The sequence below is a fragment of the Mytilus trossulus genome, chromosome 10 (genome assembly GCF_036588685.1).
Source record: "Mytilus trossulus isolate FHL-02 chromosome 10, PNRI_Mtr1.1.1.hap1, whole genome shotgun sequence".
Taxonomy (NCBI): Eukaryota; Metazoa; Mollusca; class Bivalvia; order Mytilida; family Mytilidae; genus Mytilus; species Mytilus trossulus.
In genome coordinates this window covers 22,311,423-22,339,212 of record NC_086382.1, presented here as the reverse complement: position 1 = coordinate 22,339,212, position 27,790 = coordinate 22,311,423, and the positions used below count along the sequence as shown (strand labels likewise).

General features: G+C 31.6%; 2 protein-coding genes across 2 annotated transcripts; both read left to right on the top strand.

The window, feature by feature from the left end:
• The first annotated feature begins 271 nt into the window (after positions 1 to 271).
• On the top strand, positions 272 to 16,675 carry LOC134687756 (protein artichoke-like). The gene is made up of 9 exons (XM_063548212.1): positions 272 to 341; positions 1,409 to 1,486; positions 4,959 to 5,036; positions 6,448 to 6,525; positions 12,976 to 13,047; positions 13,371 to 13,442; positions 14,122 to 14,264; positions 15,881 to 15,925; positions 16,662 to 16,675. The coding sequence occupies exons 4-9, from the start codon at positions 6,503 to 6,505 to the stop codon at positions 16,673 to 16,675; spliced, it is 369 nt and encodes a 122-aa protein (XP_063404282.1). The 5' UTR covers positions 272 to 341; positions 1,409 to 1,486; positions 4,959 to 5,036; positions 6,448 to 6,502.
• A 385-nt stretch (positions 16,676 to 17,060) lies between these two features.
• LOC134687755 (uncharacterized) lies at positions 17,061 to 27,668 on the top strand. Its single transcript, XM_063548211.1, has 4 exons — positions 17,061 to 17,349; positions 17,986 to 18,039; positions 22,178 to 22,305; positions 27,534 to 27,668. The coding sequence occupies exons 1-4, from the start codon at positions 17,316 to 17,318 to the stop codon at positions 27,666 to 27,668; spliced, it is 351 nt and encodes a 116-aa protein (XP_063404281.1). The 5' UTR covers positions 17,061 to 17,315.
• The last annotated feature ends 122 nt before the right edge of the window (positions 27,669 to 27,790 follow it).

Below are 27,790 nucleotides of genomic sequence, written 5' to 3'. Positions count from 1 at the left end.
CTTTTTTTTTAAATTTTAACTACTTTTGGTCATACATGTTTGTAATTGTGTTTTATAAAGCAAATATCTATATTATGTATTCATTTTTGATTCGAATGCTACACGATTATGGACGGTTTTTGTTTTTACTTTTACGGAATTTCAATGAAACAAAAACTTCGAAATCCTATTTCAACTGGTAGATTTACGAAATTCAATCTCTATACATGGAGGATCTTACTAAATACCATTTTGTACTTTAACATCAATGAATTTCGAATTGGCAGGAAATGCATATGTAAATGGGGAGGTTCGGAAATAGTTTTGCCTACGTCCAGAAGAGATGTTGTGACTTTTTTACTGTAAGTATTTCATAACATCCTTTTGAAATATGAACTATACAACTATTTTTTTAAAAATGTATATGATTATTAAAATAACCATAAAACAACGATAAAGCAATATGAATAAGAAAGAAAATCCAGATAATTGCTCCAATTTTTAATCTGGATCATATTTCTCCTACTTACGTCATTTGGAACTGTTCGCACCCAGAATTGATTTGATCAACCAAAGGACAAAGGCTTATAGTTTTACCTCTAACAGTTTTGTATAGTTTTATGGGTTATTTTTTTTTTTTTTTTTTTTTTTTTTGGTAGAGCAGAGCATTGTAACAGTTTTGGACAGTTCTATGTCTTACAGCATCACTAATGAGTCATATGTAGACGAAACGCGCGTTTGGCGAATTAAATTATAATCCTGGTACCTTTGATATCTATTTGTTCATTGGTACATATTAATCGGCCAGTTCTACATTTTGTTTTATAATTTAGAAACGTTTTGGGAAATTCTACTCTTACATCGTTTTGGACAGTTCTACTCTATAACTGTAACTAACAGTTCTACTCTAAACCTTGTAATAATAATTCTACTCAAGAATGGATCGTTCGGAATATTTTCTAATCAATTCTATTTCAGATTTATCAATTTTTGGAATTGAAATATGAAGAATCACTGTAATATTTTGTATAGCTATTCAAAATAAACCTAAAATTGAGGTGCACACTTGTAAACAACCCTCTACGTGAGTTCTTAAGTGTGCACCACATCTTTTGTGTCATTTCTTCATAGACAGAAAAAATATACAGTCATTCATTAAATAATTAAACTGAAACAGTTCAACAATGAAATTATTGTTTTCGTACAGTAACAAATTATTTACACAAATCTCATTTAAGCGATCTGTCCTACGAAAGTGAAAGTTGGGTATAGCTTCCGATAGTATATTATCAGAAGTGTATTTATGAGACCAATTATGATATCGAAAACAGACAAGGATCAACTAAAGTATACATTTGTACGCTCTCAGCTATCGATGTTGACTTAAACTTAAATTTGGTTGATATGATTGATAAATTTTCAATTTCAGGTGTAAGACTGGTACAATAGTGAAGAAAGTATTTATTTGTTACCAATCGTATACAACGCTTAATTTGATATACCGAACGTAAGAAGAAATGATATTTGTTAAATATGATGATATAATCATGATTATGCAATGAAGTTTAATTGTTTTGTTCATTGTACATATTACTAAGAGGAAAATGATTTTATCAGCTGTTAACTTTCACAATTGAGAATAAAATAAAATTCAACGATGCAGGTGAAAATAACGATGATCATTAACAGAAATTGATTAATCGGTAAAAAGTTTCCTTAGTCAAAACAACAAATACTAGACAATGCAAAATTGATATATTATTATTATTGTGGATAACGATCTGCTTATCATACCGGAGTACTGTAAACCGGGAAATTTTCGCACCGTCTTTATTTCGCGATTTACTTACACGATCCTAATTCGCGCCGTTTTGAATTCGCGATTTCCCAGTTGCCTAGATAAATATTTTCATAAATGATATGGAAAGTGAACAGCTTTACATATATCTTAAATCGAATGATAAAATCAATCAGAAATCTTTTGTTTTCGGTTCATTAATGTTAAAGTAGATTAAAAGTTTGGCATGTTTCAATGCTCGTAAAAACACATACACAATAATAGAAAAAGTAAACCTAATTAGGAATTAATTAAAATAAAAAGCTGTCAGGATTAATGCTAATTAATCGATCTTTTGATCTGATCAATCTTTGTAGTAGATTCAACGACGTGATACCTTTATAACTGGTTGACAGATGTCATTAACATAATTTTAATGATTGTTGTTTACATATATAACAATATCCGTAATGTTCGCTTCAGTGAAATAATTGATTTGAGTTAAAGACTTTTAATATTGCTTTTCATTAAGAGATACAGTTATAATCTAAATTATATATTTGTCGTCTTTGAAATCAGTGTTAAACAGTAGACCATATATATTCTATCCATATACATACATATAAGAAGATGTATATGAGTGCCAAGAAGAAACTTTCTTGCTCTAATTTTTGTGCTATTTTCACATTTCCTGACCGGTGTGAGAAAAATATTTCTCCTCACTAGTGAAAAATCTGTTCTCGGCAAATGATAAGCCGAAATTTGATTATGACGTCAAAATGTTTTGTTTTCTTCTCAATTTTCCTATTGTGACGTCATGAAAAAAGGCGACCTTGCCTGATGACATCGCAAATAAAGAGCACAATTTTCTGAAAATCTTTGAAAGATAACGACAAAGAGCATCAGAGAAAGAGATTCCGACACTGTAACTCGTGTATTACGATATTTATCCGCTCTCGACAGTTAATTTTTATTATTCAAAGGGCTCGGCAAGCCTCGCGCTTTAAATAATAAAATTTAACTGTCTCGAGTGGAGAAATATTGTCTTACACTTGTTGCAGTGTAAGAATCTATATATTCATATCACAATTTGTAAAAACAAATGCAATTAAAAGAGTTTTTTCTTGATATTTTCGCGGTCGTTTTATTTTCGCGTTCCACTTCTTGACGCGAAAATAGCGAAAATAAAACTACCGCGAAAATTTCCCTGTTTACAGTACCTTGCATCCCTATCGACATTCGCTGTCGTTCGTTGCAAAGTATGTGTGTGCTCCTTACGCAGAAACTGCTTCAACAAAGTTATGAGGAGGACAGATTAAAATTGACACTCCGTAAATTTTATGGACACCATCACGAATTGGTGGATCCATACGATGTGTCTTTGACCAAACTAGCTAAGGACATTTTTACCACATGGTAGATTGTGGTTTGTCATTATGTCGTCTAATCTTTTAATTACCAAACGTGACTTATTCCCGATTTTGACTGTTTTGCTGAGTGTGAATTCGCATTACTAAAAGACGTGTTACGGTACTTGTCTATCCCAAATTCATGTATTTAGTTTAAATGTTTAATGTTATATTAGTAATTCTCATCGAATTTTGTAAATATGTTGACGTCTTTTCTATTATATGTATGTGTTCTGGAAAGAAAAATTAATCACCGCCTTCATTTATTAGATTTAATTGTGTTCAACGTAATCTGTTCGATAATTTACGTTAACTTTGATGTTGGATTCATAACAAACTGGACATATATATATATTATAGTTAATTGCTATTAATACGTATTGCAATATGCATTGTGTTTAAATGTAATATCAGTATTTAGTTTTATTATAATCTTAAATCAATCCTAATTCTATCTTACTTTTGAGATATAGTTTTTCATATGTGACGGCATTTTTGTGTTATTTCAGAAATTTCATAAATTCAAATGTGACGTAATTTTTGTGCCTTCACCACTGCGTATGTGACGTCATTTTTATGATTTATTGCGTTGAGGCCTGGACTGAGTCGGGTGTGTCTATTCTGTGTTGGTCTTTACATTATGTATTCGGGTTTTGTTTTTCTGAAATTAGTTAATACTTCAGTTTCATTATGTATATCTTGTATATTCATTGGATATAATTTACTGTTTGCAATAGCATTAATTGTTCTAACAAATAAGGATGTTCTTATCCCAAGCATAAAAACATAGCCGTATTTGACACAACCTTTTTCAACTTTTGATCTTCAGTGCTGTACAACTTTGTCCTTTTTTTCACTTTCGATCTTTTATATCTGGGCGTCACTGGTGAATCTTGTGTGGACGAGGCGCGTTTTTGGCGTATTGAATTTTAAACCTGATGCTTTTTGTTATCTTTTAATCATGTGTTTCTTTGTCTAACACGTTCTCCTATTTATTTTTATTGTAGTCCTGTAATGTTATGTTGTCATTTCAATGCTATATTTAACATTGCCATTAAAGTGCGAGGTTTGGCATGCCACAAAACCAGGTTCAACCCACAATGTTTTCCTTTAAAAATGTCCTGTACCAAGTCAGGAATATGGCCATTGTTATATAATGGTTCGTTTCTGTGTGTGTTACATTTAAACGTTGCGTCGTTTGTTTTCTCTTATTTTTTAGTGTAAATTCACATTGCGATAAGACCTGTCACGGTACTTGTCTATCCCAAATTCATGTATTTGGCATTGATGTTATATTTGTTATTCTCGTGGGATTTTGTCTGATGCTTAGTCCGTTTCTGTGTGTGTTACATTTTAGTGTTGTGTCGTTGTTCTCCTCTTATATTTAATGCGTTTCCCTCGGTTTTAGTTTGTTACCCCGATTTTGGTTTTTTGTCCATGGATTTATGAGTTTTGAACAGCGGTATACTACTGTTGCCTTTATTTGGTTCCCATTTTGTGTAATATATACTGTTATTTTTTTGTCACTTAGTTTTCGACTTATCATGAGTTCGAATATTCCTATTGCGTTTATTCCCTCCTTTTCGGATTATAATGTGAAAAATGAAACTGAAATAATATGTGCATGTTCATTTTTTTGCTTAACGTTGATTCTTATTTACAGTTCAGGGCATATTTATACTATTTTGAAATATTTGAACGTATGTTTAAAGTTGTTTTATACTAAAACATTGCTTTCAGTTCTTGTTAAATATTATTAAATGTTTATAGTAATAATAATAATAATGTTTTAGAGCATATCAAACCCCGATTACCTTACCAGCTAATTGCCTTCCAGCAGCACCCAATGTTTGGCCGAAATTCTCTTACATGTAAGTTTTGATAACCATTACCATTCTACCCATGTTCAGGTGATTAGATCCGAATAAAGGTTTCGCTCTAATTTTACTTTTATCTTTGCATAGGTGTGAAATCTGTAATCTGTTATTTATCATATCTTTTTAAACTATTATAATGACGCACTGATGCATGACTTTTGAAAAAAGAAAAAAAATACTACTTTGCACTGGAAAAGTGCATGCTATTTGTATACAGTCTGTCAAACAAGTTGCTATGACCGCATAAATGTAAGCCAAAGTGTTATATTTAAAGTGTCTATGGAATTTATGTCCATTGTTACAAAGGTATATAAGCTATATATGTTGATTGTTCAACTTTTCCTTAAGAACAGATTTCGACCCTTGTTTTTTTTATCTGTTGGGATACAAATTCGTTTGGGTCATTCGAATTCGCCTTTACAAAATCTTAAGTACTATCTGTTATCTTATTGATCGTACACCAAAATGAAAAATAACGTTACGTGGCTTTTGGAAATAGTAAACAAAATGCATTAGACTTTGAAACGGCGAATTAATCAAAGGATAGTCGGTGAATAACATGAATAATTCATTTTGTCCGTATGTATGTATGCTATTGCATCTGTGAATATGTGGCGTGATAACAATTTTTCAGATTAGAAGCTTGTTGTTCAGTGTTTGTCGTTGGTTCATAATTTTTATTCGTAAGTTGTTTTGTTATAGATTATGCCGTTAAAATTTTGCAATGGAATTGATTCATAGTTTCATGTCAAGGCTTTTTATAGCTGACTATATGGTATCGGTGTTTGTCATTATTGAGGCCGTTCTGTTTCCTTTATTTGCGAACATCCACTTCATTTGAGCGTTTATGGATATCAGTGTATTGACATTCATATCACATCTATCGCTGGCAGCTGAACTACAATTTATGATACATATTATATAAAAATGAAGGTTGTTGGCACTATTTTTTTTAAAAGAAAAACAGTTTAAAAGACTTTGATAACAAATGGAATTATAAACTGATAGCATAAGATTCATTGAAATAAAAAAGCCCCCCAAAAAATAACCTTCTTTTTTAGAAATAAGTTATGGGAAATTTGGCGGGAAATGATTCTTTTTTGAGTAATTTATACATTTAACTTTTTGTTCTCCTAAACGCTATAAAAGAAAAATGATAATATATCTATCGATTTATTGGTTTCAAACAGCGGTAAACTACTGTTGCCTGTTTTTCTTATAATATAATAAGATTTCAAATTACGCTTTTTTAAACTTTGTGTTTTAATATTATGAAAAAAAAGGAGGGGTTAACGCCAAAATTTTATTAATCCATTACATGTATAGAACTAGAGTATTCCAAATATCTGACAAAGTAAAAAACAAGGAATGCGAACATGCTTAAAAAAATGTTATATTATTCTAGACGTTCACATGCCAACTTGATAACATCAACAGTGTCCCTCGCTGGAGCAAGAAGCATGAATAGTATTTTATTTGAAATGTATGTATATCTCAAACGTAACTTCTATGTTATACCGTATAGCGGGTTATTTAAGCTGGGTATAAATTTTCGATTATTTTCGCTCATGGAAAAAAAATCGCCAAAAAAATTCTACCAATTTGATAGGGCAAAGGTTAAGGTATTGATAAAAAATTAGAATCCACTAAAATATTAACCGCCAAAATAATTCGTATAACTTATTCAATAAATTTTTACACCAGCGTTAATAACCCGCTATATGGTAGTGTAAGTAAATACTGTATAGACTTACAAATGTATTTTATATATTTCATCTAAGTTTAAATATTAATAACATTAATGGTACCAAAATGTATGCATCAGACGCGCATTTCGGCCAGTAATGTGTCTTTAGTGATGCTTGAGTCCAGTATATATCAAAGACTTGACTTGGTTTTCAAAGAGTTAAGGATACAAAAAGTTTTTTTTACACATGCAGAAAGGTCAAACATTTTATTATTTTTTTTATTTTTAAGTTTTATGAAATATGATTCTAAGGTTGAGTAAATTAGTGATTGATTAAAGGACGAAAAATAAAAGAATTCTACTCGCTTATATAAAGAGAATCTGAAATCATGAAATCATATCCTACCTTGGCGGTGTGCCACATGACAATAGGCATTTGACAATAAGAAAAACAAACAAAAAATAGACCACAAAAACTGACAAGAAATTTAATCAATAACACAAATAGGGGAGTGGCGGAGACGACAATTTTAGAAATTTAAATTACCTAAATACCTCATGGAATTTTAATACCTCATTGGAAAGCTGACATTGTGTACTTTTTGAAAATATGTGTCGTAAATATTAAAGCTGGTACAATTATGCCGAAAATCAAGGTCAAAAGTCATCACTTAAAAAATCCAATTTTAACCTAGAGAAACAATACCATTTATATTTTTCAAAATCAATATTCTATTCAATAAATTAAATGAGTAGTATGATGTATCAATGCGTTATTTCATACAAAATATTTTTCTTATTTTCACATGACGTCAGAACAACGTTTTATTTATCTTTTTTGAAGGTAGTCCGTGGTATACAAATTTTAAAGCCTAATAAAAAGCAGTAGCATAATAACCTTAATATTTGACCTCGACAAATAGCATTTCTTCTTGAATACCTTAGGATAAAAGTTTTTAAAAGAGTATCCGAAATGCATAGTTTATAAATCAAACAATCAAAATAAGCAGCCGTGTTAAATTTCCTTCCAGTTTTCAATGATGAGACATGTCACTGAGTTTTCCTTAAATGAACTTTCTCAACACAAAATACCTTTTCATATAATATAGTTATTGTAGTGATAAACTACACAATGAGTGCAAGCATGTTGTAGAAATTATTCAAAGATTAAGACATGGCGTTTTGGTACTAGTATTTATGATAAGTTTAATTTCATAAAAAATTAAAGGTCGAAAAAATTAAAGCAAATCAAAATAAAGCTACCAAATATTGTAACAAGAACTATTTTCATGATATTTCATCTGTGTCATCAGCTATGTCAGCGGGTACTGAATGGACATTGTAACAACCTGAATTTTGACAAAACATATATCAAACACCCTACTACTTGCAAACCCATGCTTCCTGGAAGGTTTTTGACTCTTTCACGAACAAATTAGCTCTTGTAGAAAGTCTGATGTCATTTGTCCCTCAAAGAAAACTGTCTCTAACTTGTCATTTTGTGCAGTTTTCGAACCAAAATCACATGGGGAGCCATTATTTGGGTTGTCTACATTTGCCGACACCCAAACTTTGCTTTGCCATATTGCATGTAGTACGTTTTGCAGAAATACGGATTCACATTGCGGAAGCTTTATAAGACTTTTATCTTTATTGATAGCTACCTGATGTCTCAGCAAAATTAAATCGTTGTGATATTTCTTAAATTTTAACTTTGGGTCGAATAAAGCAGCGTTGCTATTACAATTTGACACTAGGCACTCTGCTAGAGCATCATATTTTCTTCGAATGTCATGCGAAATATCCATTGATACTGAAGAAAATGTTTCAAAAGACTTTTTGTCAAGAAGCCAAGTAATCAAACCTATCAAACAAGGTGGCAACATTGCCTCTGACATTTCCAACGATACTTCGTCATTTGCAGGTTAATAATCTCCAGATATATAAACGTATCCATTTTTTTTTCCTAAATATTTAGGCGGCTGCATAAAGTGCATGTATATCGGTTTGTTCATTGGTTTTGGTGGAGCATCTTCAATTGAAACATCGCTAGCAAATACAATGCTATATTTACCTTGTCCTTGTTGAGCAAAAAGTACAATGGCATCCATGTAGTGCTTCTCAAGTTTAGCCTTAACATAAAGAGGAATTACAGTAGGTCTTACTTATTTTATCAGGTAAAAAAACTGGTACAATGTCAAAAGTGATGACAATAAAAGAAACTTTTCACAAAAAAGGTCTCTGTCTATCATTTCAACCACTCTTTCAAATGCCAAATCATACGCTGATTTATCAGTTGATTTTGGTCTATATGCCAAGTATGAGGTCAGACATGCTGTGTGATACGTGTGTGATACACTGCATTATTGAGCAAATTCTCTTGCTCTATTCGGTGAATCATTTCAACATTGCATGCTCTAACAGCAGCAACTTTAAGATTGGCTAAACTTTCAGCAGATGAAGTGGTATGGAATGTTTTCACCTTTTTATGTGACATTTTGCTGCACATAATACACTTTGATGTATTGAGATGGTGATCATTATTCCCGGGCACCAAAGAATTAGATACATCGTAATTTATATCTGGTGTTTCCTTTTCACCTGAAGAACATGCTTCTGATTTTAAATTCTGCTTACTTGTGTAGCTTTTACAACATGACATATAGTACCTAAATACGGGTAATTCACTTGATGTTTCATTGCAAAATTCTTTCAATTAACTGAACAAATCTCCATGTCTCTTTCCTGCAGCATTTATCGGACTTTTTCATCCAGATTTAGTTGAAGTAATTAAAATTTCATCAACAACAGAATTGCAGATAATGCAATTGTCAACACCAACTTCCACTCTCCTTTTTTTTTGGCATCTGGCGGGACTAGTTTTTATGAGACTCAGTCTGATAAATTGTCCATTTGATTAAATAAGAAAACAAATCGAACACACCTGAAAACCATACCAACCCTACAATGATATTCACTTTCCCTGTTAAATTCAACAAAAACTAATAAACAACAATACCAAACAACATCAATTAATCACAAGGCTTCGGAAATTACAAAATGAACAAGAAATATTCTTAAAAACGACTACAATCGACCTTCGAAAAATTGCAAAATGTAAGACTATAACTAGAAACAACAACAATGTCGGTAAAAGTTGTGACAAATATTCGGACCTGAAATCTCGATAAAAAGCAGATATTTAACTAAATATTTATCTTATTAGAAATTAACTGCAAAAAGTATATCGAGTCTAAAGTAGTATCATACGGCGGCTTTACTTTTGTACCTTTAAAATACACATATACTGCACGTGCAAATAATGCTAGGTGAAAAACAATGATTGTTGAGTGTTATTTTCAACCACCTTCAGATGCATTGTGCTTTTCATATAGGACTATTTGAAAATGCTCTTATATTGTATGAATTGCAAGAATAATTGTATTTGTCAATTGTGTTCATAAATTATTTTTTAGAGCTGGTTGGTTGTAAAATACGAGTACCGAATCAGCAGTGGGGTATACGATGCAAGTTGGGTAACGTCAGTAAAGGCTATTTTTAACGTCATTTGTACCACATTTGATTTTTTCGACAAACATTTTTCTGAAGTTGAATAATCGATAGACATGTTAAGCCATTAAAATCCCATGAACTATTTAGGTAATTTAAACTCGTTAACTAATCGACTTTTTTTAACATTCACCGCTCCACTAAAAGTCCAAAGTCGCCTATAATAAAAAAAAAAATGTTGTCAGATTAATGTTCGATTGAAGCAAGTTGACCATTTACTATTAAATCATCTTTTTCTATTACATTTCATTCACTCATTATGGAGTGAAAAAAATCTAAAAACTATCTTACTATTGTTGAATATATGAATTATGAGTTGCTTTATAATTAAGTTAGAGTACCGCAATATGTTTGCATGTTTGTTTATGGGTCCCTTATGTATCATATGACAAATTAAAACATGCGCTATCTGCATTAAAAAAATGTTCTGAGGCAAGTATAATAAATTGTTTTTGATATTTATTCCATTATAATACTTGTTAAACCTTATTAATTACTAAATTTTATATATGTTAGGAATCTTGAGAATTTTGAAATGTTTTAAAGCATTGTTAAGGGAGTTCGTTACTCAGTTTCAAAATAACAAGCTTTCATAACACTATTATATGTTTTTGTCTGTAAAAGGCATTACATTAATTGCTTGATAAACGAATTGGGTATAGACAATTCACTTGGAAACTCAACATATACCCTCACGACACTTACCAAAGAGGGAATCTTGGATAATCATATGTCTGTTCTTTGTTCCTTTGGTATTTCAACCAAAGATGAAGAACTGGATCTTCCATCATTGTATTGGATACCTAAACTACATAAGTGTCCTTACAAACAATGGTATATTGCTGGGTCTTCCAAGTGCTCCACAAAACCTCTTTCTAAATTATTAACATCAATTTAATCAGCAATCAAAAGCGGGCTTCAAAGTTATTGTGAAACTGCCTATTCTAGAGGTGGCGTGAATCAGATGTGGATACTTAAAAATTCCAAAGATCTTTTAGAGTACATACAATCTAACTCTCTTTCATCTGGTAACAGTATTAAAACATTTGACTTTTCTACTATTTACACAAGTATTCCACATTCCAAACTAAAAGACAAATCAAAAGAGTTAGTATTACTTTGCTTCATAAAAAAGAATGGCCAACGTAGATACAAGTATCTCGTCTTAGGGAGGGATAAATCCTACTTTGTAAAGAATCACTCTGATTCAAACAAAAAATTATCTGAAACCGATATTATCAAGATGCTTCATTTCTTGATTTACAACATATTTGTTATGTTCGGAGGACGTGTTTTTTAACAGACTGTCGGCATCCCAATGGGAACGAACTGTGCCCCTCTACTTGTTGACTTGTTTCTTTATCATTATGAGGCTGACTTCACGCAAGAACTTCTTAGGAAGAAAGATAAGAAGTAAGCAATATCCTTTAACTCTACTTTCTGCTATATAGATGACGTTCTTTCACTAAACAATTCAAAATTTGGTGACTATGTGGATCGCATCTATCCCATAGAATTGGAGATAAAGGATACTACAGATACAGTTAAGTCGGCTTCATATCTTGACTTACATCTAGAAATTGACAATGAGGGTCGGTTGAAGACAAAACTTTACGACAAAAGAGATGATTTCAGCTTTCCAATTGTGAACTTTCCATTTCTAAGTAGCAACATTCCAGCAGCACCCGCATACGGGGTATATATCTCCCAATGATACGATATTCCCGTGCTTGCATTTCCTATCATGATTTTCTTGATAGGGGGTTACGGCTCACAAGGAAGCTATTAAACCAAGAGTTCCAAATGGTGAAGTTGAAATCATCCCTTCGTAAATTTTACGGACGCCATCACGAGTTGGTTGACCGTTATGGAATAACCGTTTCACAAATGATATCGGATATGTTCCTTACGTCGTAACTACAATCCCCTTCCCTTTCATGAATTTGACCTACCGAATTAGACTATTTACCGGATTTGTAATCACATAAGCAACACGACGGGTGCCGCATGTGGAGCAGGATCTGCTTACCCTTCCGGAGCACCTGAAATCACCTCTAGTTTTTAGTGGGGTTCGTGTTGTTTATTCTTTAGTTTTCTATGTTGTGTCATGTGTACTATTGTTTTTCTGTTTGTCTTTTTCATTTTTAGCCATGGCGTTGTCAGTTTGTTTTAGATTTATGAGTTTGACTGTCCCTTGGTATCTTTCGTCCCTCTTTTGATAGGGGATTAACAAAGGAATTAAAAAAGCAAAATAAAATATAGGTCAATGTGCTTGTTGTTGAAATATTAGCCATTGAAATTTTTACGGGAAAATGTTCTCTCTTGAATTTTCATAGCTTTTTCATTGCTAAGTGTAAGTTCTCCAAAATTTTATAAGACAGATGGCTTATAATTATACACGAGAATTTTAAAAAGAAAAATGGGGGTCAATTGGAAAATTTTGTTAAGGCAATCAAATGAATAAAACCAGAGTATTCCGAAAATTTGACAAAAAATCCAAAACATGACAAGCGAAAATCCCTAAAAGATAAGAGAACTATACTTTTGATTTTATTATATCTAATAAGTATTACCAATACGACATTAAAACATGCTGAACTAAAGTTTAATATTCGTCATTTGAAATCTGGTGGAGAGTGGTATAATACCATTTTTTTTTTTTTTTTTTTATTGCAGAGCTTTTGACAACAACCAGATAACTATATTAAAAAAGAATTATTTTAGTAATTACACAGTTTTGCGTGTTTTGTGAGTATTTATATATGTATGGAAGTGTTCTGTCATTATTAGCAAATAGTTTCCCTAATAAAGTTAGATTCCATTTTCCTTGCGTATACTGATATCAGAATAACAAAGAGACAATAAAATGGACCTTACGTATCATTAATCTCGCATTTTTTGTCCTTTCTTAAAAAATGCCAATGATAAATGCATGCAATAATTTCTGAATTAACGGTAATCCAAATACCAAGTTTGTCAGTAACTCCTGTCCATTCTGTGCCACAAATTACAAATTCATCATCATAACTATATTAATCAATTGGTTAGATCTTTTCTTTCTATTTTCCAAGATCACTCAGCAAGAATCATATAACAACAATAGAAATGGGCGCTTTGCCTTCTACTGGAAGTCTTGAAGTTTTGTAAGTCAAATTGTTCAAAGATACATAATGTGAAATGTTCAGTTGAAATTGTAAACTCATGTTCATTGTTTTCTATGATGAGGGAAAGAGTATTTAATAACTAAACTTGTATCGAATAATCGAATGATTGATTTGGAGGTGTTTAACGGAACTTGTGTGTTGTTGGGGTTTTTTTTTCATTTTTTTTTTTTTTTTTTTTTTGCTTTTCGTGGCAGTCCTTTAATATAATTGGAAAAAGCAGTATTGCCCGACAATCATCTTCGTCACGTCAGGAAAACTGTCAGAAACGTTTAGAATCAAACAGAAATGCCACGTGCAGGATACAAACCTGTAACTTCAAGCTGACAGGAGAGTATTACAGTAGTTGAACATCTAAGACATTTCGGCAACCGAACGCGAGGTCTTTAAATAATTGAAAAACATATCGACAGATTCTTATTATTTTTTTAAAGTTGTTTACTTTTAAACTGTAAGTAACTGGTAATTTTCACTTATTGTTAATATCTTCAGCATTCGGCTATTAAAGTATGATATAATTGCAATACAATTTTTATATTTGTTTATGCATTTCTGTTCGGAATATTGCCGCATATTCTCCTCACTCAGACTTTCCGAGAGCAAGCGATAATTATATTTGTTATACATAAATAACCATATGATATTAACCATTATTTTTCAGAAATATTAACAACAATTATCTTGATTGCAATACTAGTTGCTTTCTCCAGGATTGGAACAACGTGTGGGAAACTGTGTCCTTATTGGCTAAGTATAATGCTGACAGAAACATCTCCTCGATCGACAGCGACCAACAGTGTTTATGTAATACAAATATATATTATAAAATCAATAAAAGCAGAAATTTTCGTCAATAATTTGATTGCGTTTATTTCGTGGAGAGAATATATATCTACGAAATTAAAGCGCCCACGTAAATTTAACCTTCATATTTAATCACTTCTATTTATTGGACACCAAGTAATTAACTTCCAATGAAATCTTATACAGAGTCAAAACCATGAAATTGTAACCTCACGAAAATTATTGTTATACAGTATATATATATGAATATATCAATACTACGTTATATCACATGTGTTTGTAGTGAGAAGACATGACTGTTGCATAACTTGCATCTTTACCTTTAGTGTTTTATCTAATACAATTCGACTAAAACAAGATTCCGATTCCGGACGGTATATGTATAACAGGAGATGTATTCCCTGTCCATGCACACTACCGCTCAATTTGGAATAAAAGTAATTTTACTCAATATATCTTAGGAGAATTTGTATGAATTTTATTGTTCCGGTTCTGTTGGAAAATAACTATTAACTATTAACTATTAAAAAATTAACAAAATACATGCACCAAAGAATGTGATGAAAAAAGAATCTATTTTCTCAAAATATCCGTTATAATTTCCGTAAGTATCTTGCTACTAAAATTGAAGCCTGTATCTAACATATTTCTAAAAGAATTTATCATAGATATAACAAGAAGGGGTATGAGTTCCAATGAGAAAACTCTCCATCCAGGTCACAATTTGTAAAAGAACCATTATAGGTCAAAGTACAGTCTGCAACACGGAGCCTTGTCTCACCCCCAACAGTGAGCTAAAAAGGGCGTCAAAAATAACTATTGTTAAACCATTTAAACGGGAAAACTAAAAGTCTAATATGTATGAAAAACAGAAAAGAGAGACACCGATGAACCACATTAACAAAAGAGAACCACAGAAAATCAGGTTCCTGACTTAGGACAGATGCTAACAAATGCAAAAGGTTTAAATGTTTAAATAGGCACATGTACCAACCTTCACCCGCACCTAAATTCATAATGTAACATCGCATCATACCATGACACAAATCATGCATTTATAAAGGTAATACAATTCTAATTTTCTATTTCTTTTTTAAAAATGAAAGTATAAATCAAGAAACCGTTTCGATCATATTTCCCTCCACAACAACAGTAACTGTTCTTGGATAATACTAATCAATCAATTAAACATAACAAGACATATACATACTGTCTCTGAGACGCTCTTTTTATTTACAAGAATCGTGAGAGAATGTTTTCATAAGTACAAGAGTCTCTAAAAATACTTGAATTGATGACAAATAAATATTCTTTTGGTTATCTATAACATCTATTCCTGCGCACACATAGATATCATTTCATCGTTGGGTTTCTCATCTGCTTCATGTGTTCATGTATGTTACTTTTCGACATGTAGAATGGTTGAGTAAAACCACACAAGAGAAAACTATCAGCAATCATATTATCACAAACATGTACACTATGTACCTTTCTGTACCGCTGTTTTTAGACAGTCAGAACATTCAATTTGTGTATGAATATAAGAAAGTATTATTTCTGAAAAATTAGTCACGCTGAGAAAAGCTAATGCAATGCAAAAATAATTTGTATTTTAGGCACAGCGGCCAATGAAGAAATGTCGACAACAATTCCAAGAGCAGGTAATCTGTATTTACCTCCATTCAATTTGCGTGTAATATTTAGTTTCTTATTTTATTGTCACCGAGTCGCTTTTTTTAACTAGTAACGTGATCACCAATGACGATTTATTTTTTGGCAAATGAGTTGCTAAATAAACTCTAAAAGATTACAAAATTACGGTCTTGGATATCTATAACATTTTACATGATAAACATTTCATTATTTAGTTCCTCATCTAATAATGTATGCTGAATTTAAACGGGTACTAGGAAGCGTAAGAACATACACGAAACAATACCAGCAATTACATTTTCACATACATGTACGTTATGTACCTTTCTTAACTGCTGCTACTATACCCTCTGTACGTCCAATTTTCGTATGATTATAAGAAGGTATTCATTTGAAAAATATGTCACGTTGAAAATATCTGATGCTCAGTTGTATACTTATAATATTGTATTTTGGCACAGCGGTCAATGAGAAAATTTCCACAACAATGACAACAGGTACAGTAACAGGTAATCTGCATATGTGTTTAAGACCATTCAATTTCATTGCAGTATCTAGTTTCTTATTTGATTGTCTCAGAGTCGCCTTTTTGTACTAGCAAGTAATGCGTACACAAATGGCGTTTTGTTTTGGCAAACGATTACAAACATGACCGTTTTGGGTATCAATGGCGTTTATGACGATTACATATACATGCAATTTCATATTAAGTTTCTCATCTAATATATGTATGCTACATTTTAGATGTACTAGGATAGCGTAAAACATACCAAAAAAAATATATCAGCAAATAAATTTTGCACATACATGTAAATTATGTACCTTTCTGCACCGCGGTTTTTAGACAGTCAGTACGTCCCATTTGCGTATGAGTATAACAAATTTCCATAACTTTGCAAAAGCAACCGCTACAGGTAACCTGCATATGTTTTACCTCCATTCAATTTCCGTGCAATATTTGGTTCTTATTTGATTGTCAACGAGTCACTTTTTGGTTTCACAAATAACGCACACACAATTGATTTTTTGTTTTGCTGCTTTTGTTTTGCAAAGTAGTTACTGAATTAGCTCAAAACGATTGCAAACCTTCCATTTTAGACAAAAAACAATTACATTTCATCCTTTAGTTTGTCATCTAATACATGTATGCTACTTTTTTACATATACTAGTGTAGCCTAAGAACATACAAAATCTGTATCAACACTCATAATTTCACATACAAGTACGTTAGGTTGCTTTCTGTACCGCTGTTTATAGACTATCAGTACGTCAAATTTTCATATGAAAATGAAGAGGTATGTGTCTAAAAAATGTGTCATGTTTAGAATAACTAATGGAATGCTCAGATTCTTATATACACATTGAATTATATTTTAGGCACAGCAGTCAATGAAGAAATGTCGACAACAATTCCAAGAGCTACAATAATAGGTAATATGAATATCTCATAACTCCATACAATTTTCTTGCAGTATTTAAATTTTCTCCGAGAGCCTTTGTTTGATTTACAAGAAAAGCGTACACCTATGATGTTCTTTTAAAAGCAGTCCCTTAAAATAATTCAACAGATGACAAATCTTTCATTTTTGTATCTATTGCATTTATGATTTCAAAGAAAAACATGCAATTTCAACCTTCAGTTTCTGGACTTATACATATATGTATATTTTTACACGTATAAGGGTAGCGTCGATAAATATAAAACAAGTCAATCGTATTTCCACCCACCTTTTTGTGCCGCTGTAATTGAATTGTCAGTACGTCCAATAAAATAAGTTTGAATTTTTGTCAGAAAAAAAAGTAACTTTGGAACTTATGGTGGTACATGTACGAAACACCTTGACTAAAATTGATTTACTCATTTTATGTTCAGAAAATATCAAACTTTTGAAGCGCACACTTTATCAGAAAAAAACATTTGATATTTAGCGGTTTAACATACATTGATCATTGCGAAGCTTAATAATTCCTTACCAATTACATCTGATTAAAACGTTCATCTGAACTTTACGCTATTTCCGTGGAGTATTACGTTCTACCTGATATAAACATAGAAATGTATTTCAGGTTCAGAGGTCAAGGACAAAATTACCGCAATAAGATCTAGTTCTACAATTACAGGTAATCTCTTTATGTTAATAAGTATGAAGTTTCTTATTTGCTCTGTTTCTATTCTCATTGAAACACAAAAAAAACATACAAGCAATAACAACAAAAAAATAACATAAATTTTGAATTATATGAACCAAACGTTTTTCTGTGGACCCTTTGTTTTGGGTAGTATCATCTGTCAGGTTTCCAAATAATCGTTTTTTTTTATCAATTTTGAAGCATATTTTTCAATGCTTTAAAAGTACACCACGATGTAATTGTTTGAAGAGACTGCAACTTCAACCTTTCTCTTGTATCTATTAACAATGTTATGTATGATTTTGAACTACTCTTGCATATGTTGCAGTACAAAGTTTTTAAAAATGTTTATTTTAATTCAATGTCATTTTGAAGCATGCGTGAGTCCTTATGGTTCCCCCGATTAAATAAACATATCTTCCAGGGGAATAAATTTCGTTAAAAAAATCAAACCTTATTATTATTTCTTTTGCGTAATATTTCATGATATCTAAACGAATAGCAGTTCATTGAAAGAAGCATTCTCACTTCGTAATGCAAACTTGTCTCTTATTAGAGATTTCCAATAAAATGACATACGTACCTTACTCGACGTACGCACGTAACGGGACCGGTTATTGCTAACCAATTAATTTTGTTAAATGCATTACTCAAGTTTTAACTAAGCATACCTAAACTACGAAACCCATTCATAATAAATTTTATTAATATCAAATATTTCTAAGAAGAGGCAAACGAAAGAAATCATGATTTTGATATATCACGTGATTATTGAAATTCCCGCCTAAACTTCACTGTCATAAGACCACGTATATAAACGTATCTTAACCTATCATACGATTCATTGGAGTTGTCTTTCATGGTTTTGACAATGACTTTGATTTTCAGATATAATTGCAAAATTTAATGAACCTATTATTTGATATTTGTATTGATTTTGTTTGTCGTTATCAGATAAATTCTTTTTTTCAATTCTTAATGTTTGATAATATTTAATTTCCGTAGGTATTAATTTAAAAAGATTTTGTCGTAATTTCAGAAAAAAAAATGAACTCAAAATGTTAATCAGAACGTGTCTCAGTTAAAGTTGAAAACTGGAATTGCATCACACTTTATTAAGTTTCATTTCAAATGTTCTCTTCTTCTGCACTTAATCTCCTCAATTTACAATCTTCTAAAAACAAATTCAACTGGGAAAACGTACGTCAACGGGAAATGAATATTAAAAAAAACATTACAGGTCATGTACTTCTTTAAATTTTAGTAGTTGACATATACTTTTCTTTCAAATGAAAGTCAACGAAAACATTAAAAAAAGAAAATTGTAGTTGATAATAATGTGTGTAAATAAATGTGTTAACCAAATTCGTTATATAAATTGTAATTTAGAAGGTGTACTTGATTATCAATTGACTTATAACCTGCATTGACCACTGTGGATAGTATACTATCAACTTATTATAGTAATTGGCTAAAAATATCCTATCCCCCAAGTATTTCTATAAAAAAAAAAGTGGATGAGAATGTCAATTTACATCGTTGTTACATTTTTGAGACACATATAATGTCACGTCAGTCTTTACGGGAAATTTCTTTTACTCGTATATATTCAATTAGAAGTAGATTCTAAAGCTATTGCATATATTGATTGAGTTAGCAAAAATTTAAGTTTCAACTTTTTTCTCGCTTTGGAGGTATATATATATATAATAGTGACAAATAAGCGACAGATCCAAGGACAGGATCACCAGTGAAGGTGTTACACGACTGAAAAAAAAACATTTTATATTCATAACTATATACTTGTATATGGGATTGACTGGTAGCAGGCTAGCATCAAATACAAATTCAATTATTCTGTTGGACCCCCTGATCGAATGACTTTAAGACTGTATTTTTCGGCTTCTCCACCAAGCATGATGCATTCACGAGCAAGAGCAGGTATTCGTTTACTCGTAGAAAGTCAAGTGTTTCTTTATAGTGGTTCAGTACGCTCTCTTGTTAGCTAGCATATGAAAATGCGACTCTTAATTGTCGGGCATGTTTAAAAAGGTATACGTATTTATCATTATAATTAATTTTCATCATCCTCAATATATATGTAATATTTGTCGCTGGGTATAAGACATACATCAGTATCATCATCATCAGTGCTATAGTTCAGGCATAATCTTCATCGTAAGTACATGTATTATATATAGCTTGAGGCTTATTCGTCGTAAGTATAACGTGAGGTTTAATTCTAATTTTACATTTAAGCCAGTTTATGTCCAAAACTTATTTTACGCATGCATATCTATGATACATAGTTTTTATACATATCCAAGTTATAGCCAATGGAGATCATAGAAGTATGTTTATCAAAAGGATCATGATCACAATTAAAACAGATAGAAAAAAGTAAAAACACAAAAATACTGAACTCCGAGGAAAATTCAAAAAGGAAAATCAAAAATCAAAAGGCAAAATCAAAAGTCCAAACACATCAAACGAATGGATAACAACAACATAGGGATTGACTCGTGAGACTGAAATGTACCATGTACCGAAATGATAGTATCCACAGCTGCTGAATACTATCTTTAAAACAACTACAACTAATGAATAAAGAATAATTATCCCGTTTATACTATTGATTTCGTACTGTTACACCATTGTCCTAGTACGGGCGTGACTGTCCAAAGTCAGAAGCTTTAAATTCAGTGCTTATCGTTTGTTGTTGTGTTTTTGTTGATTTTTTTTAACATTAATTTGACTGTTAGTTTTTGTTGTTTTACATTTGTTATTTTGAAGCCTCTCATAGCTGACTCATTGTTGAAGATCCTTCGTTGGACTATAGGTTGTTAAAATTTCTGTGTCATTTATTCTCTTGTGAAGAGTTGTCTCATTAAAAATCATACTGCACCTTGATTTTTGTATATATCACAAATTAAGAATAAAAAAATCATAGAAAGTCTAGAAAAGCGAGACCTTTTGTCATGTCAAAAGTACAGAGTATATGTAGGCCCATTAGTGGTCATAATTGTATAGCAGATTTTATGTAGTGTCCATGTGCCCATTAGATTACACGTCAGTATCACATTTCTGTATTCAGTGGGCTTCTAAATCACGGGGGAAAATGTAATTCAGTTTGTATAGTCTTAAACTTTTAAATCACATGCGAGATGCCTAATGTTCAGACCTGGTTGTTTTTAAAAAGTATTTATCAAAGTCAAATGACAATCATTTAAGTTGGGTTTTTTCGTGCAATACAGTTCGTGATTATGGCTGGATCCAAGATATTTGGAAGAGGGTGTATGTTTCGATAATTGAATTTATACTGACGAGCGAAACGATGCAAAAAACAATTTGGACAATTATACGTTAAAAATTGATATTGTGGAAAACATGAGATTTTAAAACTTATTTAGCGATCGAAAAGGAGGAGTACGCCCTCTACCCCTGTATCATCGAATGCAAGTTTATGTATACTTAAAACCTCGCCCCATAATTTGGTATAGGTAAAGACGAGAGAGAACTTTGGAAAAATATATCATTGATATGAATTTCTGCCCACATCAAATTATCTTCAATTAGATTATAGAAAAAAAATATTTTGTTTTAAAAGTCGAGTACACCTTTTACGTTCGGGTGTGTTGGAATTAACTTTAAATGTTAAATCTTTTAAAAACAATAAAAATGCAACCTTCTCGCTTCGGAATTCTTTATTTTTTTATTTGTATGATAAATGTCATCTTGGTAGTTTTTAAAATTCTTAATGTGAGAAGAACTAAAATATGGGTCAAGTGAAATGACAAGAAATGATGGGTGTGTTTGATTATAAGTTGCTAATTTATTTGTTTCATTATAGTATCTATGTCAACAAAATCATTTAAAGTTTAATGACAAAATATTTTAAAATAGTTGGGGTTGATTTTTACTGAAGGCATCTTCCAGCACAATGCTTGTTCAAAGAGCAAAACATGCATGCAGTGAATGCTCCGCTCTGTCATGCTTCAATGCAATAGGACAAAATACGTTGAGTTTGGTCGGTTATGTCGAGTAAAGTCATTTTATTGGAAATCTCTATTAGTACATGTAATTACATACGTTCAGAACAACGTAATATACTGGCTCCTTTTCCTTTCAGACATTCATATAGCAATGGCTGTAACTGGATTCCTATCTGGAACATTTGCTATTTTTGCTATTTTATCTTCCATTAAGAAAATGTTTTGTAATGGAAGGGTGAATGGCCAGGAAGATGAAAACACTGAGGTACAAGTTTGTCATTTAGCTGATGTAAAATATGTTCCATATAAAAACGTATTTTATCAACATGGTTAAAGTGGAAGCATTGTGGATAAGATAAAAACCCAACAAAACATGTATAGTGAAGGTTAAAATTGAGAATTGAAATGGGGAATGTGTCAAAGAGACAACAACCCGACCAAATAAAAAAAACAACAGCAGAAGGTCACCAACAGGTCTTCAATGTAGCGAGAACTTCACGCACCCGGAGGCGTCCTTCAGCTGGCCCCTAAACAAATATATACTAGTTCAGTGATAATGAACGCCATACTAATTTCCAAATTGTACACAAGAAACTAAAATTAAAATAATACAAGACTAACAAAGGCCAGAAGCTCCTGACTTGGAACAGGCGCAAAAATGCGGCGGGGTTAAACATGTTTGTGAGATCTCAACCCTCCCCCTATACCTCTAACCAATGTAGAAAAGTAAACGCATAACAATACACACATTAAAATTCAGTTCAAGAGATGTCCGAGTCTGATGTCAGAAGATGTAACCAAAGAAAATAAACAAAATGACAATAATACATAAATAACAACAGACTACTAGCAGTTAACTGACATGCCAGCTCCAGACTTCAATTAAACTGACTGAAAGATTATGATTCCATTATATGAACATCAGGCACAATCCATCCCGTTAGGGGTTTAGTATCATACCATCATAACATATATGAGAAGAACATAACCCGTGTCATGCCAACAACTGTTTTTAGAATAAATGTGTTTAGTTCCGACGCAAAGACCTTATCAGTGACTCAATATTAACTCCCAAAATATGCAATCTGTAATGAATTGAACAGTATCGCAATTATATACCTTCTTAATAAGTCTTTTCAAAGGTTTTGTAAGTTTCTGAGGTGAATACTGACACCTTTGTGCTTTATAAAGAATATTTCCATAAAAAATTGGATGTGAAATACCTGAACGTATAAGAAGTCTGCATGTTGAGCTATATTTACGAATGATGTCTTTATGCCGATGATAAAATTTAGTTAATATTTTGACTAGTTTGTGATATCGAAAACCCTGGTGTAATAATTTTTCAGTAATACATAAATTTCTCTCGTTAAAGTCTTAAACATTATTACATACACGAGCGAATCGTACAAGTTGAGATATATAAACACTGTAAGATGGTAACAAGGGAACGTCACCATCTAAAAACGGATAATTAACTATAGGAAATGAAAAATCATCCCTTTTGTCATAAATTTTAGTATTCAGCTTTCCGTTAGTGAAATAGATATCAAGATCGAGGAATGGGCAGTGGTCATTGTTAGCATTAGCTTTATTTAAAGTAAGTTCAGCAGGATAATTTCATTAATATACATACTGAAGTCGTCATTATTGAGAGCCAAAATATCATCCAAATATCTAAAAGTATTATTAAATTTGTTTATCAGATGTTGTTTTGATGGGTCTTTGCTTATTTTTGTCATAAATTGTAACTCATAACAATACAAAAAGAGGTCCGCAATAAGTGGTGCACAGTTAGTCCCCATTGGAATTCCGATAATCTGACGATATACGGAATCCCCAAAGCGAACAAAAATGTTATCTAGTAAAATTTCAAGGGCATTTATAGTATCAAAGCATGTCCAATTTACATAGTTTTTTTGTTTTTTGCTACTAAAAAATGACCTAAGAGAGTTTGAACATATATATTCACATTCTGATTTTTTGGATGCCCGTTTAATTAGGTGTGTGATTTTTTTCTTAATGAGAATGTGAGGCAATGTGGTATACAGGATAGAAAAATCAAAACTTTGAACAGATTCAAAATCACCAATATAAGCATGCAATTTATCAAGTACGTCCAACGAGTTCTTGACACTCATAAAGTAATTTATTCCACTATTTTCGAAGGCCTTATTTGAACAATTTATTATAAGGTTTTGAATTGTACCAAGTGTGCTTGTAAGAAGAATAGACAATTTAGTAGTTAAACAATGGCTTGAAGACGAAATAAATCTGTATTTGTAAGGGGTTTTGTGTAGCTTCGGAAGCCAATACATAGTTGGGACTTTCATTGTATTTGGCTCTGCTTGTAAAGCGGTGGCTAAAAGTTTATGTTGTTACAGATTTCGTTTTCTGAAAATGGAGTCAGTTGGAATATTGGTGAATTGGTGATTTCCTTTTTTAGAACCTCAATGTAAAATTTACGTCAAACAATAATAATATTATAAGGAGCTTTATCGGCCGGGACAAAAACAAATTCCTTGGCTAGTTCTTTTAGTTTATGTTTGATACGAGAAATAGGTTTATTGTGGTTATTGTTAATAGTAAAATGTTCTTTAAAATGTTTAATACGTATATCAACTATCTTCATTACTGAATTAAAAAAAGAGTCCAAAGTTTTTTTTGTCAGCTTTTTCCCGTTTTATCCATTTCATACAGTAAGTATGTAGTGAGTCGTGGATGATATTACGACACTCATTCCAATCAATAATTGACGGGGGACGATATTTAGGTCCTTAACTGAGGAATGATTTTAACTCTCGGTCTTGAACGATGTTAAGATCTCCTGTTATAACATGGGAAATGGGTCAATAAATATATTCGGAATTACTGCAATTACATGAAGTAGGTGTATTTTCACTGATATTAACATCTTTACACAATTGACTATAATTAAATACAAATTTTTTAAATATAACAAATAAGAAGTAGCTCAGTATTGTCAAAATATCCAGGAATTTGTTCTTTAACAGAATGGTCGTTAAATATACCGGCAATGTTTACAAAATCAAAGCCTTTATTGACATACTTAATTTTGATAAAATGTTTTTTATGATCTTCAGGGCGATCAATTTTGGAATATAATTTAGAAAAACAATATGCCATGATAATTTGAACAATTTCATACGTAGGACTGCTATATGAAATTGTGTTACAATCCACCAAAATTTTATTCAACTAATTAACCGGTAACGAACAGAGTTTTGTTAACAGATAATGTCTGCCGTTGTTTTTTGAAATAGAAATTTGGTCCGAAATATTGGTATGATTGGGCCGAAATTTTCTTTGATTGCGATTTGTTCTACGACCGAGAGAACGAATTTTACGAACAGTTTTAGAAACTATATCCAAAATGTCAACGGAATTGGTTCTAGATATATTACCAATTCCCATGATATTAACATTTAGACCGAGAGGGTAAACTGTCTGTAATTTTTTTTATCCAATTTAATTCAATTATTTTCCGTGATCGTACAAACTTTGAATGCGATTCACCAGGCTGCTTATTTACTACTTCTAAAGGTTGAACTGCTAATATTTAAAAGGATGGTTGTGCTTCTTGAGGTGTTGGTAAATGATACTTTTGAATTTATTTGGTCTTTTTAAACGATACAGATTTTCTTGAGTGTGTTTCGATAAGTATCGTCCAGTTTCGCCCACGTACTGAATACCACACCCCGGTTTGTTTCATGTGAGTAAATAAAAAATACTGTTTGTTTTTCAAGTTATATCAGTTTCAAAATTTAAAGAAAATGTTCGACCATTAAACTAGGACCTTACCGTATTGTTGGTGGAAAGACGGGGACATGCAAGTCATTTTTTGGCATGACACTTATCGATAGAAGGGTAACCACGATTTTTATTGTTAAAAATGTTAGCGATGGTAGTATTTTTAGATAACCGATTTTGAAGATTGAGACGTGTAGATACCCTTTGAACAAGTTTAGTATTTAGTATTTAGTATTTTTCCATTTCTAAGCTTCATAATTGTTTTGTTAGTGAATTAAATAATAAAGGAGCAAAGATTGGCGTCCAGAATATGAACCAGCATACAATAATTTAAGTTATGTAAAATTGATAAATTTGTTCGGCTGAAAATGTCAAACGCTATCAGTATTAATTACCCGAAAAAGATAGTGTATATCAGGGTAGGACTGATGGCTGACTAAATAGTAGAATGGGGCTGAATATTGAAATACTACTTTTTGATAAATGTTCCTAAAGTAATGAACTAGAGCAGTTCTCGCTCGGAAACACACTCCATAATCTAGAATATTATAAGAGCATAAACCTGAAGCACGGGGAAGCACTCTACTGCCTCCACACGGCACTAAAGACAAACTCTTTAAAAATTAAAATTGAGAATGGAAATGAGGAATGTGTCAAAGAGACTACAACCCGGCAAAATAAAAAAAACAGCAGGTTGTATTTCTGTAAATATAGACAATATTAGTTCCCAAATGTATTCTTTCGACTCCTAATCTTTGACACTTTATTGATAAAGTGTAGTTATACAATATACCCTGGAATTGAGAGTTTAAATGCACACACAAAAAAAATCCAGGGTCAAAACATACTGTTGTCTGGCTTTTGAATACGCCTCGAATTTCTAAGAGTTTAAACGTATATTAAATTTTTAACTCTACTTCCCTTCACTTTGAGTTTTCCTCAACTATGAAATTAAGGCTAGCAATGTATATTGTTGATTGTTACTTTATCGTATTGTGTACCTACCAGATGAGGCATTAAGAGCTTATCTTGTACCAAATTGGTAAACAAAACAAAATATGTATGAATATTAAATTTCATCCCAAAAGAGTTTGTGTAATAGCTGTATTTGCAAAGTGCAACCCGAAATATACACGACGAAAATACTATGTCATACAACAATTACCTTAATATCAGATAAATAAGTTTGTTTTTAGTATGTACAGTCTGAATAATTACTGAACCACTTTTGATTAAGGGCAAGTGAATTTTCAAATAAGTCCTGAATACTCGTATATGCAGTCGATAATTTGTTGTTCGGACTTTTGACTGTATGTTCAAAGTGACTATTTGAGATAAAAATGCATTTAGTAATATTCATTATTGATTACCATCTTCAACAAATTTCAAACCAACATGTGTTGTATATGTGTTATTCCTTCTAGCATGTTACACTTGATTGATTTGTTTAAAAAGAGGGAAAAAAATATTCCAGTCTACTACTAGTCTGTAAATTGATGTTGAAGTGATAAAATCAGTCAAATTTAGTGTTGTTTATTTGTTGCTTTCCATATAATAAATAAACACCTGAAATTGAATAGGGTATGCAAAACTAAAACAACAAAACACAATACGAATTGCCACAATATAACATCACCATGCTCTGTCCCAAATAGTGTGGATAATATTGTGTATTCCTAATTTTTTTTATTAAATGAACTATTCTTTTCATTTATTCATTAGGCTGTGATAGATATTGGAAGAGGATACGTTGAAACAAACCTGTTCGAGTTGGAAAATGCAGAAAATGGATTTGTTTTCAGGAGCATACCTCCATTAGACCATCATGATTTCGAGCATTATGAACACAAGGACTGACTGTTTTGCAACTCGTACATTATAGTTTCATTTTAAACATCTGTAAACTACGATCGCATGTCTTTATTTCTTCCGTATTAGGATATAACACATTACTTTGTATGATGCTGTCTTTATATTTT